A 16,580-nucleotide genomic window follows, 5' to 3' on the forward strand; every position below is an offset into this window, starting at 1 on the left:
GAGATTGCTGCCCTCCTGGCGAAGGGTGCAATCGAGCCGGTACCTCCAGCCGAGATGGAGAGCGGGTTTTACAGCCAGTACTTCATCGTACCCAAAAAGAGCGGTGGGTCACGGCCAATCCTAGATCTGCGCATTTTGAACCGCTGCCTTCACAAGCTGTCGTTCAGAATGCTTACGCAGAAGCGCATCCTCCGATGCATCCGCCCTCAGGATTGGTTCGCAGCCATAGACCTGAAGGACGCATATTTTCATGTCTCCATTCTTCCACGCCACCGTCAGTTTCTGCGGTTTGCGTTCAAAGGTCGAGCATGGCAGTACAAGGTCCTCCCCTTCGGGCTCTCTCTGTCTCCGCGGGTCTTCACCAGACTCGCGGAGGGTGCCCTAGCGCCCCTTCGGCTCGCGGGCATCCGCATACTCAATTATCTCGACGATTGGCTGATTTTAGCCCACTCTCGGGAGCAATTGACTGCGCACAGAGACGAGGTGCTCCGGCATCTTCGCCGATTGGGGTTGCAGGTCAACTGGGAAAAGAGCAAACTCGCCCCGTTGCAGAGGATCTCTTTTCTCGGAATGGAGCTGGACTCGGTCACCATGGTAGCGCGCCTCTCCGGAGAGCGCGCTCGCCTGCTGCTGAACTGTCTGAGGGAGCTCGACAGCAAAATAGTTGTCCCCCTAAAATATTTCAGAGGCTCCTGGGGCATATGGCTTCTGCTGCGGCTGTCACGCTGCTCGGACTGCTCCATATGAGACCACTTCAGCACTGGCTTCAAGATCGAGTTCCAAGACGCGCATGGTATGCGGGCACACACAGAGTCTCTGTTACTGCGCTGTGTCGCCGCACCCTCAGCCCCCTGGAACGACCCCTCGTTCCTGCAGGCCGGTGTGCCTCTGGTACAGGTGTCCAGTCATGTTGTTGTCAACAGATGCTTCCAGCACAGGCTGGGGAGCCGTGTGTCGCGGGCATGCAGCTGCGGGCCTGTGGGTAGGTGCCCAGCTGCGTTGGCACATCATTCGCCTAGAGCTGTTGGCAGTGTTCCTTGCTCTCCAGCGTATATCAACCGCATGGGGGGTAGGCGCTCTCGCCACATGTCTCAGCTTGCCCACCGTCTGCTCCTGTGGAGTCACCCGCGGCTGAAGTCGCTGCGCGCCATTCACATCCCAGGTATGCTCAACCGTGCAGCCGATGTGCTCTCACGGCAGCAGATTCACTCTGGAGAATGGAGACTCCACCCCGAGTCTGTCCAGCTGATATGGGCGCGATTCGGGGAGGCCCAGATCGATCTGTTTGCTTCCCCCAAGAACGCTCATTGCCAGTTGTTTTATTCCCTGACCGAGGGCTCTCTCGGCATGGATGCACTGGCCCACAGCTGGCCTCGGGGCATACGCAAGTATGCGTTTCCCCCAGTGAGCCTGATCGCGCAGTTACTGTGCAAGGTCAGGGAGGACGAGGAGCAGGTTCTGTTAGTTGCGCCCCTCTGGCCCAACCGGACCTGGATATCAGAGCTCTCCCTCCTCGCGACGGCCCTCCCATGGCAGATCCCTTTGAGAGAGGACCTACTTTTTCAGGGACAAGGCACCATCTGGCACCCTTGCCCCGATCTCTGGAACCTCCACGTGTGGTCCATAGACGCGAGGAAGACTTAGGTAACCTGCCGCCCGCGGTGGTTGATACCATCACTCAGGCTAGAGCCCCCTCCACGAGGCGCGCCTACGCCCTGAAGTGGAGTCTATTCACTAAATGGTGTGTCTCTCGCAGAGAAGACTTGCCAGATCAGTGTTGTGCTCTCTTTCCTTCAAGAGAAGCTGGATGGCAGGCTGTCCCCCTCCACTCTCAAGGTTTACGTTGCCGCCATCTCCGCTCACCATGACGCGGTGGCTGACGGCACCGTGGGAAAGCATAACCTCATCATCCGGTTCCTCAGAGGAGCTAGGCGAATTAGTCCAACTCGCCCCCCTCTCACGCCCTCTTTGGATCTCGCCCTCGTTCTCACGAGCCTGCGATTTGATCCCTTCGAGCCACTCGATTCAGTATAAGATTTCTGTCCTAAAGACAGCTCTGCTGGTCGCGTTGGCCTCCATTAAGAGGGTCGGGGAACTGGAGGCATTTTCGGTCAGTGACTCGTGCCTAGAATTCGGGTCAGATTATTCTCACGTTATCCTGAGACCCCACCCGGGTTATGTGCCCAAAGTTCCTACCACTCCCTTTAGAGATCAGGTAGGAGGGAGGCAGACCCAGCCCTTTCTTTACTTTGTCCAGTTCGCGCCCTGCACGTTTATGTGGACCGTACTCAGTACTTAGATCTTCTGAGCAGCTCTTTGTCTGTTATGGCGGACGGCAGCAGGGAAGTGCCGTGTCTAAACAACGATTATCCCACTGGATTGTGGAGGCCATCTCGTGTGCTTTTTTGAGCAGAGGTCAGCCGCGTCCCCCAGGAGTGCGTGCACACTCCACTCGGAGCGTTGCATCCTCTTGGGCGTGTGCGCGCGGCGCTTCTTTAACAGACATTTGTAGAGCTGCGGGCTGGGCGACACCCAACACATTTGCAAGATTTTACAATCTGCGAGTGGAGCCGGTTTCCTCAAGGGTGTTAGGGTCCTTTGGTGATTGAGGAAACAACTCGGTGGGTGTTGTAGCACGCTTGCGGTGCCTTTTTTCCCTAACACGGAGAGATGTGCACCCTCCTGTCTGTCAGTAAAGTTCCCCATTCGGTGAGCCCTGCAGATTCCTCCGAGGCCCCCAGCACTGACTCAGCGGAGGAGTCACTCGCCGGCCCACTACGTTAGGTCTGCCCGCTGGTCAGCCCGCGTTTTTGGGTACAGGTGCCTGCTATGGCCGTTCCCTGCTGGTGATCCCCATATGCTTTTTCCACCACGGTTAAGTCCCCCCCCCGGGTGGACCCGTGCCTTCCCTATCCGCTAACCACCTTCTTATGCGCACTCCCCCTTCTCAGGGTTAGTCCATATGTAATTCCGTTTGTCTCCCTATTGGGTGCGGATGGTCTCCGCAGCGTCCACCCTACTGGGATGGCACGATTCCCAACTTACTGTCGTATATTCCTAGAATTATCTAGACGCTAGCGACCCCCAAAAAAATATACCTATTCCGTAAAGCTTCTTTTGAAGTGGGGATAAGTTAGGGCCAAGGGCACGTTGGAGGACCGCGCCTCACATGATTTGGGTGCGTCACGCTTGCCTGACTGCCCTCTCATGGTGGGTGTTGGTAAGGTGCAGTCATTATGGCGCTTTCAATGGGCTCCCATACGTGGATTTAGAACATCAAATCCACTTATAGTGCTGAAGTTCCCCCCGAAGGGGAACGTTCGAGCTTACTAAAGTAACCCTGGAAGCACTATACTCCGTCGCCATAATGACTGTCCCTTAGCTGTTAAAAGTCTCTTCAGCTTAAAAAGGATAGCGTTTGATGGCGCCAGGTGTGCTTATATGCTCAGTTAATTGGCGATGCAGCACACCTGCGCAAGCTTGCGCTGCCAATTCATTGCTTTCATTGGCCCGTTCAATACTCTTTCAGACGAGCGGCTTCTAAACCGAATCCTCCCATACGTGGATTTAGAACATCAAATCCACTTATAGTGCTTCCGTTCCCCTCCTCAGGGAACGAAGGGTTACTTTAGTAACCTCGAACGTTTTTAGAAGAAAAAATGCTTCTTTTCAATCACATTGTCCACTGCACAGTCAGATAATGAGCATGCTTTTTTGAATTGCTGGAAAATGAGAGCTGAAATGGTTGATGACGAAAGTGGTTGCTTCTTCAAGTGCAAATACAGACATTACTTTGATTTCATTCTTTGACAATACTCATCACCAAGCAGGACACATCGGTCCAACTTAGCCTACAGGCTAAATTAAATTTTTGTGTAGGAACTGGAGTAAATGTACTCTTCTAAATGTGAAGAGAAGTAAAGCTGCTTATGGGGCTGTTCACATATCACTTCTTTTGTGCGCGTGTGCATATTGAGAGTGTATATTGTGCATGCTCGCATTTTCCCAGCCTAGTTGAAAACCACGAGTCACATGACAAGAACTGACCGATCAGCAACATATGTTGGAATATACACATTTCGGTAGACTAATAACTTCAGACAAACACAGATCACCCTAACACTGCAGTGCTTTTTCATACTATGGATGTCAATGGTTACAGGTGTCCAGCATTCTTCTAAATGTCTTTTTTTGTGTAAAATTAAAGACAAACAGGATTGGAAAAAAGTAAATAATGATAGAATTCTAAGTTTTGGGCGAATAAAGTCTTTTAAATATATAAAGCTGCTGACTTAAACCCATTTTAAATGTTTTTCAGTGAATATTAAATGACTGAAAGAGCTGCAGTTTATATTGTATTTTATAGGTATATTTTATTTGTGTTCAAAGTAACTTCAAAGTAAAGTAATTGGTAAACTGATTACGTCTTACATGAAGTAATTAGTAATGTAATCAGATTACAATTTGCCAGAAGTAATTTGTATTTTATTACTTTTTTAAAGTTAAACCCAACACTGCCAGTGACATTTAAAGTCCACACAACAATGAAAAATGATTGTCAAAACATAACATGCGACCTTAGTGGTTTAACTGCAATCAGCTGTAGCTCCAAGGAAACTTGTGTGACAAAATAACTGTACTGTAAGTCAAGTTCTTCTTTTGAACATCTTGAAAACGTAGCTGTCTATGGAGGATGAGGGAGCTCTCAGCTGTAAAGAGATATCATAAATAAAGTCTGAATTCACGTAGGCTCGAATGCTGCAGCCTAACCAAACCAAAGCTAGTGTTTTCTTCACAGCTTTCCATGTCCCTTGGTCTCATAGTTTAATTTTCTTATTTTCTTTTATTCTCTACTTTTAATCTCGTTTTAGTCCCTCTCAAGTGAGCCTCTATTCTCCTGTTCCTCTGTGATGTCTTCAGAGTGATGGGCTCAGAGAAATGAGTTCATTTCAGACAGCGCTGTCAGATAGAGGTGCGATAGGTGCGGCCTGCGTTTATGTGTGTGACGCTAGTCTGCTTTAGCATTAGTGTTGGTGTTTGTGTTTGTGTGTGCATCTGTCAGGCTGCTCTGTGAAGAAGTTGAGGTGGCGGAGTGATGATTTTAAGCGGTTGTCAGGGGCAACAGCTGTTTCTAATAATAGAAGCTGAAGGAGGCATTTGTCCTAAGCGAACCTGAGGCGCACTCATCCTCTCTCTTTCACATTTCTCTCTCTTTCTGTCTCAGTCTGCGCTTTCTCTGCTTTTCTGCCACGCTCACATAGATACACTTACCTGTTGTCATCTTTATGGGGCTGCAACGGTAAGCAGTTGTGTTTTATTGATACTGGATGTATAAAGTGATATGGGAAAGAAATGTGTCTCGATATTTTGAAATGAAATCATTTGTAGTACTCTAGAAATAACTTTCAGAACTCAACTTTATCGTCATTCAATAAATGAGTTTAGTAATTATTTGCAGAGAAATAATGCTTAGTGCTTACTTAAGACTGGAGTAAAGGCAGGTTTAATATCACAAGAATAAGCTACTATAAATTAAGCATTTTTAATTGTAATTATTTTTGTATTTTCTTAAATAAAAAAATAAGAAAAACTTCGACATTTGGATGTATGTGAAATAAAGTGAAAAGGTTATGACAGATACTATTATTCCTAATGCATTGGACCCTATGAAGTACGTTTTATTATATCAAAAGTTGTTTTTGTCAATTGAATCTTTTTTTTTTATAAGTTTTTTTCCTTTTTTGTTTTTATTACATTATCTGACAAAGTCTTGTCACCTACTTCACCTACCTTTAGAAACAACAAATAATAACTTGACTTCTAGTAGATAATTTGGTATCAAAAGTGACTTATATGACAGGCAAAGGCCTCTAGATTAAACTTATTTGACCAAAATAAAATTTTAAATTATTCAATTAGGACAGTAAGGTCTGACATTGCTTAGGCAAAAGTCTTGATACCAACAGCTCAAGTTCTCTTTTACACTTTTAAAACATGAATAAATTGAACAGACTTTAATAAATGAAAAGCATCCTATACTGCAAAGTCATGTAGCATGATCTCACCAGAAATAAAAAAGAAAGTTTCAATAATGAAACTGTGGGTGGTTAAAGAAAGCATTTAAGTGAATGTTAATTCCAGGTGGAACAGGGCCATGGCAAGATTCAGTTTGAGGATCATGCATACTCACAGTTCATCATCTCAGAATAAAAATATATTTTTGTATGTTTTTTTTTTTTTTTTTACCCCAGAGGCATGCTGTGAAGTGATTGCATAGGCATTTCCAAATCTTCAGCCTGGCCTGGACATTGTGCGTGTGCTCTGTGAGAAGAATCTTAACTGAGGTTTTGCAGTACAGACGTGTTGTTCTGCTCAGTAGAGAAACTTAAACATCTCAAGTCCTTTTATATCATCACACAATATTCTTTCATTCATTCATTCATTCTTTTCGGCTTAGTCCTTTTATTAATCCGGGGTCGCCACAGCAGAATTAACCACTAACTTATATAGCTTGTTTTTACACAGCAGATGCCCTTCCAGCCACAACCCATCTCTATGAAAATCACACAATATTGGAATATTAATTGATTAAAAGTATCATCATCATAGCGGTGTGGTGGTGCAGTGGGTAGTGCTGTTGCCTCACAGCAAAAAGGTCGCTGGTTCGAGCATCAGCTGGGTCAGTTGGAGTTTCTGTGTGGAGTTTGCATGTCCTCCCTGTGATCGCGTGGGTTTCCTTCAAGTGCCCCGATTTTCCCCTCAGTCCAAAGACATGCTCTATAGGTGAATTGGGTAAGCTAAATTGTCTGTAATATATGTGTGAATGAAAGTGTATGGGTGTTTTCCAGTGATGGGTTGCAGCTGGAAGGGCATCCGCTATGTAAAACATATGCTGGATATGTTGGCGGTTCATTTTGCTGTGGCGACCCTTGATGAATAAAGGGACTAAGCCGAAAAAAAAACGAATGATTGAATAAATCAAAGCTTTTCAAATTGATATTTGCCATTTTGTGCCTTCATTAATTATCAATTGGGTAATATTGACAGTATAAAAATGTACAAACAACTTAACTCAAATTGTGATCTGTTGCACCATTCAAATTCCTATGAAAATGAAATGTTTAAATAAAATTTGATTGCCATGGCATGCATTTATACAACATATTCAATTGTTCTCTGTCAAAGACAAGTTATGGGGTTTAAGTAAGTGCAAAAATTCTCTATAAATGTTTCTAGGTCCATTTCCAACCCTAGGACTTGGCTCTAATATTAAATGGAAAGATTTTACTGTATTAGGAAAGGTTGTGCATTTTAATGAGCTCTGCTCTGATGCTGTAGCATATCATGTCTGTGCCTGATGCTTAAACACACACATACTTCTATATATGGTTTACTGGGACACTCCATTTTATACAGCAAAAAACATGGCCACACCCTTCCCCTACCGCTAAACCCAACCCTCAGGAAATCTGTGGCAAATTTTCAATTTCAAAATGTCCTGTTAAATGTGGTTTTTAAGCATTTAAAATTATAGGTACACATAAGGTCCTATTATACATTAGGCACAATAAGGTGCAAGACATGTTTTGCATGATTTGTTGCTATTTTGAGATCAGTGCAACCCTAATTTTCATGTTGTGGCACACCGATGGGTCCACGAAGTGGCGCAAATGGATTTTCTATTTAAACAACGTAGTGCAAAATTTGAAAACTAGACTTGCGCTGGTCTCAAAATAGCAACAATCGCACAAAACACATCTTGCACCTTATTGCGTCGGGTGTATGATAGGACCCCTAGACTTTGCACCTAGATGGAGCCCATGGTGTGTAAATATTACCGTAAACCACCCCTGTAAAACACCCTAATAGAGTACAACTATGTCACACCCATATCCCTGTAAAACACACATACCTGTACACACAGGAAGACAGACAGTGTGATATATTCTGAAATAGGGCTGGGCGACATGGAAAAATAAAAAATCTAGGTTCTTTCATAAAGTTTGATCGATTCACGATTTAGATTTTTAATTTTTTTTTTATTGTGTAACTTGTCAACTTAAAACATTACAACAAAATGACTGAAGTAACATTCTCTTTATAAGTAACTTGAAAAACCATCAGATTAAGGAACATTGTATTTTTAATGGCCATGCCATACATAAATTGGTCAACAAGGTGTAAATAAATGTAAAACAAATTCACAAGTTAAATACCGTTGCAAAAGTATATCAGGTCACAAGTAAATATTGTGCAATTTGAAATAAACAATAAATACTTCTGTTCTGAGTGGATAGTGAGAAAATAACCATTTTAATCAACGTAAACATTACATCCGTCAACTCAAAAAGTTAAGCAAATTTACAACAGTAAAAAAAAATGTAATTAGTAAAAAAAAAAACACTTTGCTTGCATCATGCAAACACAAAGCATGTTGTTGATAAGTCACATGTAGCTGTTCTTTACAGGTTTCTTGAGAGGAAGACCAGCTTGTCTACTGTTTCAGGCTTTAGAGATGCTCTGTGATGATAGGTTATAATGTTCCCACCTGCACTGAACATCCTCTGAGAAGGGGCACTGGTTGTAAGAATAGGTTTTTTTTTTGCAAGTTTTGCTGAGCCTGGCAAAGATTGGCTGTCAGCTTGGCTTTGACTTTATCTTCTTGATTGAATGACAGGTTGTAATGCTGCTGCCATTTTCTTAAAAAGATACATTGAAAGTAAAGGACTGAACACAGAAACTGTAAAGCCTAATTTAACCCAGTGTGTGAAGTTGTGGACGTATAGCAGGAGCAAATACAAGCACCAAATGCGTGTCTAAAGTAAAATAATATATTTATTCTATTTTGTCTGTCAGGCTAAATAGAGAGAGTGGACCAGAGTGTGTTTGATGCAAAGTTATTAACAAAAGAAAAATACACAACTTAAGACACCTAAGTGCTTGTATTTGCACCAGTTCTGTGATCCATGCCCACAACTTCATGCATTGGGTTTGATTAGGCTGTCCATTCTTTGTGTTCAGTCCGTCACTACCATGAATTAAACCCAGACAGGCAGTCAGGCAGAGTAATACAGAGTGGACCTAAGCGCAATTATAATTTATCTAATAATTAAAAAAAAAAAATCACGATACCTTGATTTAATACAAAATTAAACCGTCTAAAAATGTAAATTCGAATTAATTGAAATAATCGCCCTGCCCTACTCTGAAATATACACATGGAAAATAATGATACTTCAGTTGTCAAATATATTTGAACAAACAGAGTAGATCTTTTCAACTGATTTGGTGGAGAGATTTATTTTAGCTAGAAGGAGTGAGAGAGATGAATGGTGAGTGGTGGTCATAAAATATAGGCTATTTATAATTTAGTTAACTCAAGCTAGTCAACTTCTTGTTCTCCCTTGTGCTGGTTACATGGCAACATACTAAAGCTACATACAGTTTACTTTATATCTGCTTTGCATCGAGCTTTATTTTCCCATCAACCGATTTAAAACATCACCCGGTCTCAAATCAGACATAGATGCTGTGATTATTTTATAGCCTTTCGTAAGTGTCTGTGAGAAAAAGCAGAGCAAATCCACTTTGTCTGTTTAACCTTCACTCTCACTTATCTTGTTGCTTTAATGGAATCTCAACTTAATTTGTTCACCTGTTATTCAGCTGAGAAACATGGCAACTGGGGGATGGAGTTCAAGTGTTTTTCAGCCTTTTCAGTCTTGACTTTTCAGTTAGTCCCAACACATACAGATTCTTAAGAGACACTGTTTCAAAGCTGGTTTCTGAGCGAAAACCCATGTTTGAAATATGAATTGTATTGTTGGGCAGTTCTCTCAGTTATCCTTTATACATTTTCTGAGAGACAGACTTGGATGAAGCTGAAATAAGGCCACTAATCAAAAATACCAAGTAAGTTTATTTGATGCTTGGAGTTGGTGGAGTTTATTCAAGCCTTTGTGAAATGATGAGTCTCACACAATAGCTGAAAAAAAAACACAAAGCATTATCTAAGAAGACACAATGCGGCCATGGCGATTGTAGTAAAGAATTACATTACAATTTTACTGTCTTTATTACAAATATGGTGTGTTTTATACATATAAAACTTATACAAATCACAGAGAGTTGTAACAAATATTTTAATCCCAGTTTCTTTGTGTACCAAATGTCCTATGGACATGTGTAAACATGTTCTTATAGAAACATGGCGTCTGTCAGTCAATTCGGTGAGCAGGGAAAACCACACTCCTATGTCACGTTGCAATAGGCCTCAAAATCACTGGGATTTAGATCTTATTTTAACGTCAGGATTTTTTTTTTTTTTTAAAAGACACTTGTTGTGTTTATATTACTCTAAAATGATTGTGGACACGTTACATACAGTACCTATATACAGTTCTGTCCAAACAGCTTACAAAAGTTGATTTTCATTATAGCTGCCCTTTAAACTAGTTTCATTTGTGGTTTTATCTCAGTGCTTGAAGTCTATTGTTTCTCATGAAATCTGTGCTGCACTTTTTAAACAAGTAGCACTCTTTCATTCTCTGTGTATTTCATATGCAACAGGATATCATTGCTTATCAGTTTGCCAAATTAGTAGCAGTGCCAGCACGAACTCTAACAAAGTTTATTCACAATGGCAGAAAAAAGTTTCAAAGTGCAACCATTTAGTCACAGTCTGGAGCCCTGATACAACATGAGATGCCATTTTTTTAAATGTACTTATACTCATACCAGTACTCATTTTTCAAATGACAAAACTGCTGTCTCAGTATGTACGGCAAGGCCAAAACAGAGAAAGGGTTTTTCAGATATATGTGGATTAGTGCAGACTTTGCCTTGATTAACCTGACCTCAAAGCAATGATGAACGCAGCTTTATTTTCCATATACTCTGAAGCATGAAGCTCCAGGGCAGCACAGTCATTATAATTATGTTGTTTAGTCGGCAGTGGAGAGGTTGTCTTCTTAGATAATGCTTTGTGTTTTTGCACATCTGGAGGCGGTGGCTGTATGACCTTCGGTTGAGGAAGAACTGGGTGAAGGAGGTCTTTTCTGAGGGGAGGTTCAGCCTGGAGGTGGTTGACATCCTCTTTGATTTGTCAGAAAGTAAAGCAGATGTCCTGTCTGAGGTTAAACATGCAGACAGAAACAAAAATGAGATGGACAGCAATGATCATTTTTAGTATTATTTGTGTTATTTATGGCAATGAGTGTTACCGTTTGCTAATAAGCATGCATTTGTTTTTAGTGTTTGCAGAATAGTTCACTAAAAATTGTAATTTGGTGTTAATTTACTCCTCCTCAGGCCAGTCAGTATAACGTTAAAATAGTATTTTAACTGAAACTGGTCGTATTGGCTCTTTGTGGGTGTAAAAAAAAACATATACATGCAAAACAAAATGTACACCTGTGGCTCCTGATGATACATTGAGGTTATTTAAGGTGGAACAATTAGTCTGTGCAAGAAACTGAACATTTTATATGGCATTATTTTCATTAATCCACAGCCTCTGCAAATGGTCCTGAGTTCTGTATTTATTATGGATGAATGAGAGCTAACTCAAACATGAGGCGATGCTGTTTGTTTGCTAATTTTTTATATGGGTCTCAGCATCCAGTATAAGTACATAATAAGTAAGTACCATTTTATTAAACAACTAAGCACACTAATCCTCTCTCATAAACAGTTTACCTTCTGGGTGAGTTTGCATCCATACTACACCATTATTGACGAAATGTTTGCACTTGAGACTTTGCCAATGTAAAAAATTTTGTAAATAATATTTTGTTTCTTGCACCAATAATATCACTTCTTAAGTCATCAGTGTATCACCAGGAGCCACTTTTGTTTTGCCTGTATATATATATATATATGAAGAGTTTGGTTGCAAAACATGATAAACATCCTTTTTTTGACATTTGGATTTTATTATTGGAAAACACTGTTCAGATGTACCTTGATCTATATGTGTGAATTGCTGCCATTAATAACATTTAAGAATGTACATTTTAGGCCATTTTTATGTACATTTTTTTTAACTAAAAAAATTATTTTTTCACAAAACGCGATTTCCACCAGACCAGTTTCTTTACAAAGTGCCATATAACGGATATAGAATGTTCAGGATTCTGCGCGAGCTCAGCATCCCCTGGGAAGAGAGTCACTACCGGTGAAGTGCTCCGAGTTTGCTCATTGATTTAGTGATAGAAGATGAAGCCTTCAACTTTCCAAAAATGTATAAAAACGCTACAAAAGTGGACCAGAATAAAATACTCCTGTGTCTGTCAACAATACACAAATGCAGCAGAGAGCGAGTCTTCGCTGATGTCAAAAGGAAGGCCAGGGACACCTTTTCTCCTGCGCTCCTCCCCATCACAAGAGACCTGTCTGCAAGGCTACATTTCCAAGTGTCCTTTGTAAAATTATTTTTTAAAATAACTTCTTACATGTAGCTGAGTAGCCTATCTGAAGATTTATTTATGAGGTTGCACCTATTATTTATAGCCTAAAACCTCACGTTTTTTTGTTGTTGGTTTATTATTAGGAAACATAAAGGGCACAGGTTGTTATAGAGAAAAATAAACAATTTTGCTTTTTACAACAGCCAATAAATAAGCTGTTATTATTATTATTATTATACATTATACAGTGTAATAATTCATTAAATATGACAGGGTGAGGTGAGCTTGTGTCGCAGACTCAATGCACTGTGACACCGCGGCTCCGCCCGCTCTGATCATACAGGTTTGTTTTTCAGCAGCGGTGTAAGGAGCCGCCTTCCACTCTTTCTGTAACAAGCTACAAGTCGTTTATCTAACTAACTTAATCTTACTTATCAAACAAAACATTGATTCATTCGCTTTTCTTCATTGTATTACTGTAGTAGAATATAGCCTAAGGTGGATATATAGCGTTTTACAAAAATAAAACAAACAAAAAAAGTTATGTTATGTTGTGTTGTGTTTGTTCAGGCCAAAACTAACTCAGGATCTTGTTATTTTTAATCAATCTTTGTATATATTATTCCATATATTTATGATGTATAGTTATTTTTTTTACCAATTTAAGATGTTTGACAATGTTAAGATTAATATGTTGCATTTTAGTATGGTTTTTGACCTATTTATGAACTATTTATGGACATAAAATAAAAATAAAAAATATCCTGGATTTCAAAATATCGTGTTCCTGGTCTTCACTGAGCTCAAGTAATAGTTTAATGTGCAAAAATTGTGGATAACCTTGACTGTTGATGTCTTAAATAATAATGTCAAATACTCGACATTTCTCAAAATGGGTATATCTCGTTTTGCAACGAAACTCTTCATATGTACTTTTGACTTACATTCTTTTAATTTTCTGCTGAAATGATCTCAGGGAGGCTGTAAAACACAAGATAATAGAAGATTATATTTGAGCAAGTGTAAAGCAAGTGTGTATTGAATTATTTTGAATGATTTCACAAGGACTAAATTATCTCAAACTGATCTCTTGAACATAATGGTGAGATCACTACAGTATATTACTAATATCTCTGAGGAAAGTTTCCAGCACCTTGGCCTAGAATCTATGCCACAAAATATCAGGGGGAGAGATAAGAGGGTCCAACGTGGTAAAAAGGAAATGAATTTAAAAGGTTAGTTCACCCCAAAACTGTGTTATTAATTACTTACCCTCATGCCGGAGGAATCTCCTGAGACCTTTGTTCATCTTAAGAGCACAGTTTACAATAAAATCTGAGAGCTCTCTGCCCCTCAATATATAGCAACAGTCCAGAAAAGGATCCAAAACATTGTCAAAACATTTCATGTGACTTCAGTGGTTCAACTGTAATTATAGGAAGATCCAAGAACATTTTGTGCATATATATACAGTTGAAGTCAGAATAATTAGCCCCCCTTAGATTTTTTTTTCTTTTTTACATATTTAACAAATGATGTTTAACAGAAAAAGGAAATTTTCACAGTATGTCTGATAATATTTATTTCTCTGGAGAAAGTCTTATTTGTTTTATTTCGGCTAGAATAAAAGCAATTTAAAATGTTTTTAAAAAAAAATTTGGGGGCAAAATTATTAGCCCCTTTAAGCTATTTTTGTTCTCGATAGTCTACAGAACAAACCATTGAATGCAATAACTTGCCTAACCTTAAACTGCCTAGTTAACCTAATTAACCTAATTAAGCCTTTAAATGTCACTTTAAGCTGTATAAAAGTGTCTTAAAAATATCTATAGTCAAATATTATTTACTATCATCATGGCAAAGATAAAATAAATCAGTTTTTAGAAATGAGTTATTAAAACTATTATGTTTAGAAATGTGTTGAAAAAATCTGCTCTCCGTTAAACAGAAAGTGGGGGAAAAATAAACAGGGGGGCTAATAATTCTGACTTTAACTGTATGTATGTATATATATATATATATATATATATATATTTTTTTTTTTTTTTTTTTTTTTTTTTTTTTTGGGCATAAATCTGTTAAGCGACCTCAGTCCTGATCAAATAGCTTAGAAAACTACAGGATTTTAACCCTTTAATTGCCAAGTTCACAAATTATGTCACTGATTTTGTGAAAAAAAAAACACACAAAATTTTTTATTTAAAAAGTAATTGTGGACTGGATATTTTTTACCTTTTATTTGTCTTGGACATGTGAATGATTAGTAGCAACACTGACTATGATGCATTGTTGAATTGTAATTTTTTTCTCCCTAATTTACTGTTGGAGGCTTTTTTTGCCCCATTGACTTCCATTATAACCACATTTGATGGAGCATAAACACACAGTCTTTGTTTTTGTTTACTCCGTGTAGTTCTGAGAGCTGAGATGCATATTTAGATTTTTTAAGACACATCAAGGTAACTGCGCAAAGGACACTCTCACACTCAGACACACGTACAAACAATTTAACTTGCTGTTACACACCATATAAAATCTTTTTTGCACATGCTCTAAAGGGTTAATGGTGCCAACTGATGATCAAGAGTAAAAAATTACATATTTTACATCTTCCCAACAGGGAAAACCATGAACCAAGTGCATGATTATATGGTGTCATGGTTTTGCAGTCAAAAAATGTGGTTATAATGGAAGTCAGTGGGGAAAACCAACATTAAAATAGGGACAAAAAATCTAAAACAATGTATCAAAGGCAATGTTGTTTCATGTGTCCAAGATTTTGAGAAAAGGTAAAACAAATCCAGCTCACAATTACTTTTTATATTGAAAACACGCCATTTTGTGTGTTTTTTTTTTCACCAAATCAGTGATGTCATTTATGAATTTGGTAATTAAAAATTTCAAATCCTGTAATTTTTTAAGCAGTTTAGCAGTTTTGATCAGAACTGAGCAAAAAACTTTAAAGGAAATATTTATCTGATGCATTTTTACAGTAATTTAATTTAGTGGATGTTTTCATTTTCATTTTCACTGTATATTCAGCATGAATAAGCTCTGAATGTAATTGAAATGAATTAGACAGCGCATGTATGATGTAAGTATGTTCAAGCTCACACCCACGAATGCCCGCACTGTCATGATTTGAATATGGAATCAATTCAGAACTTTTGAGAATTGATTCACAGTAGCTAGAGAAAGATTTGCATACATAGATGAATTGACTTCTTTTCTCCCACTTCTATTGGAGGGTCAGAGAGCTGTCTGATTTCATCTCAAATATTTTAATTGATGTCCCAAAGATGAACAAAGGTCTCTAGAGATTGAAATCAAATTAGGGCGATTAATTAATCACAGAATTTTTATTTTTGGGTGAACTAATCCTTTAAGTGCAGCTGAAGAGCTCAAATACTTTCTCATACATTAATTTTTTTTCTTTTGTGTGTTTGTGTTTGTGTGTTTTCAGGACTACACCATTACCATGTATTTCCAGCAGTCCTGGCGAGACAAGCGTCTGTCCTACACAGGGATTCCTCTTAATCTTACTTTGGATAACCGAGTGGCGGATCAGCTCTGGGTGCCTGATACTTACTTCATAAATGATAAGAAATCTTTTGTTCACGGGGTAACAGTGAAGAACCGCATGATCCGTCTGCATCCTGATGGGACTGTCCTCTACGGCCTCAGGTCAGTGTATGTGTGTGTGTGTGTGTGTTTGCATGTGTGCATACTGTATTGTTTTGTCTCTCTTCTTCTCTCTCGTATATACGTTAGATTAATGCTTGATTCTTCTGCCTGCTTGTATCTATACATTTATCTCTGTCTGCTTGTGTAGGCTGTATTTTTGGCTGCCTCTATTCCCCTGGCTGTCCTGATGTTGCATTTTTAGATTTTAGAGGCCGACGAGAGATGCGTATCCTGTCTAAGTCAGTGAATATAGGCTTTGTTTACCAAAGAAAGATGAGACTGTCTCTGTCCTCATTGGAAGTGGCCATACAGTAACATTCACATTCATCTCAATAGCAGTTGCTTGGCTGGTAAAATAAAGGTATACAAAAGCATGTTTATAAATGTAATAAATAGCAATATATGGTGTATGTATATTTTATGCACTCACACACTCTCAATAAGGATTTCTACCCTTCTTTCTCTCTTACATACACAACATAAGCCTAC

General features: G+C 39.6%; 1 protein-coding gene across 2 annotated transcripts in view; it reads left to right on the forward strand.

Moving 5' to 3' along the window:
* gabrb1 (gamma-aminobutyric acid type A receptor subunit beta1) overlaps positions 1 to 16,580 on the forward strand; it is a 75,483-nt gene that overhangs the window by 13,613 nt on the left and 45,290 nt on the right. For both annotated transcript variants that reach the window (XR_015505767.1, XM_087279071.1), the window contains exon 4: positions 15,871 to 16,091. Coding sequence is in view for 1 of the 2 variants with exons in the window: in XM_087279071.1 (XP_087135197.1) it covers positions 15,871 to 16,091 (221 nt within the window). In the remaining variant the exon portion in view is untranslated. The remainder of the gene's footprint in view (positions 1 to 15,870; positions 16,092 to 16,580) is intronic.

This window comes from Danio rerio, chromosome 13, assembly GCF_052040795.2.
Source record: "Danio rerio strain M-AB ecotype USA chromosome 13, GRCz13ab, whole genome shotgun sequence".
Taxonomy (NCBI): domain Eukaryota; kingdom Metazoa; phylum Chordata; class Actinopteri; order Cypriniformes; family Danionidae; genus Danio; species Danio rerio.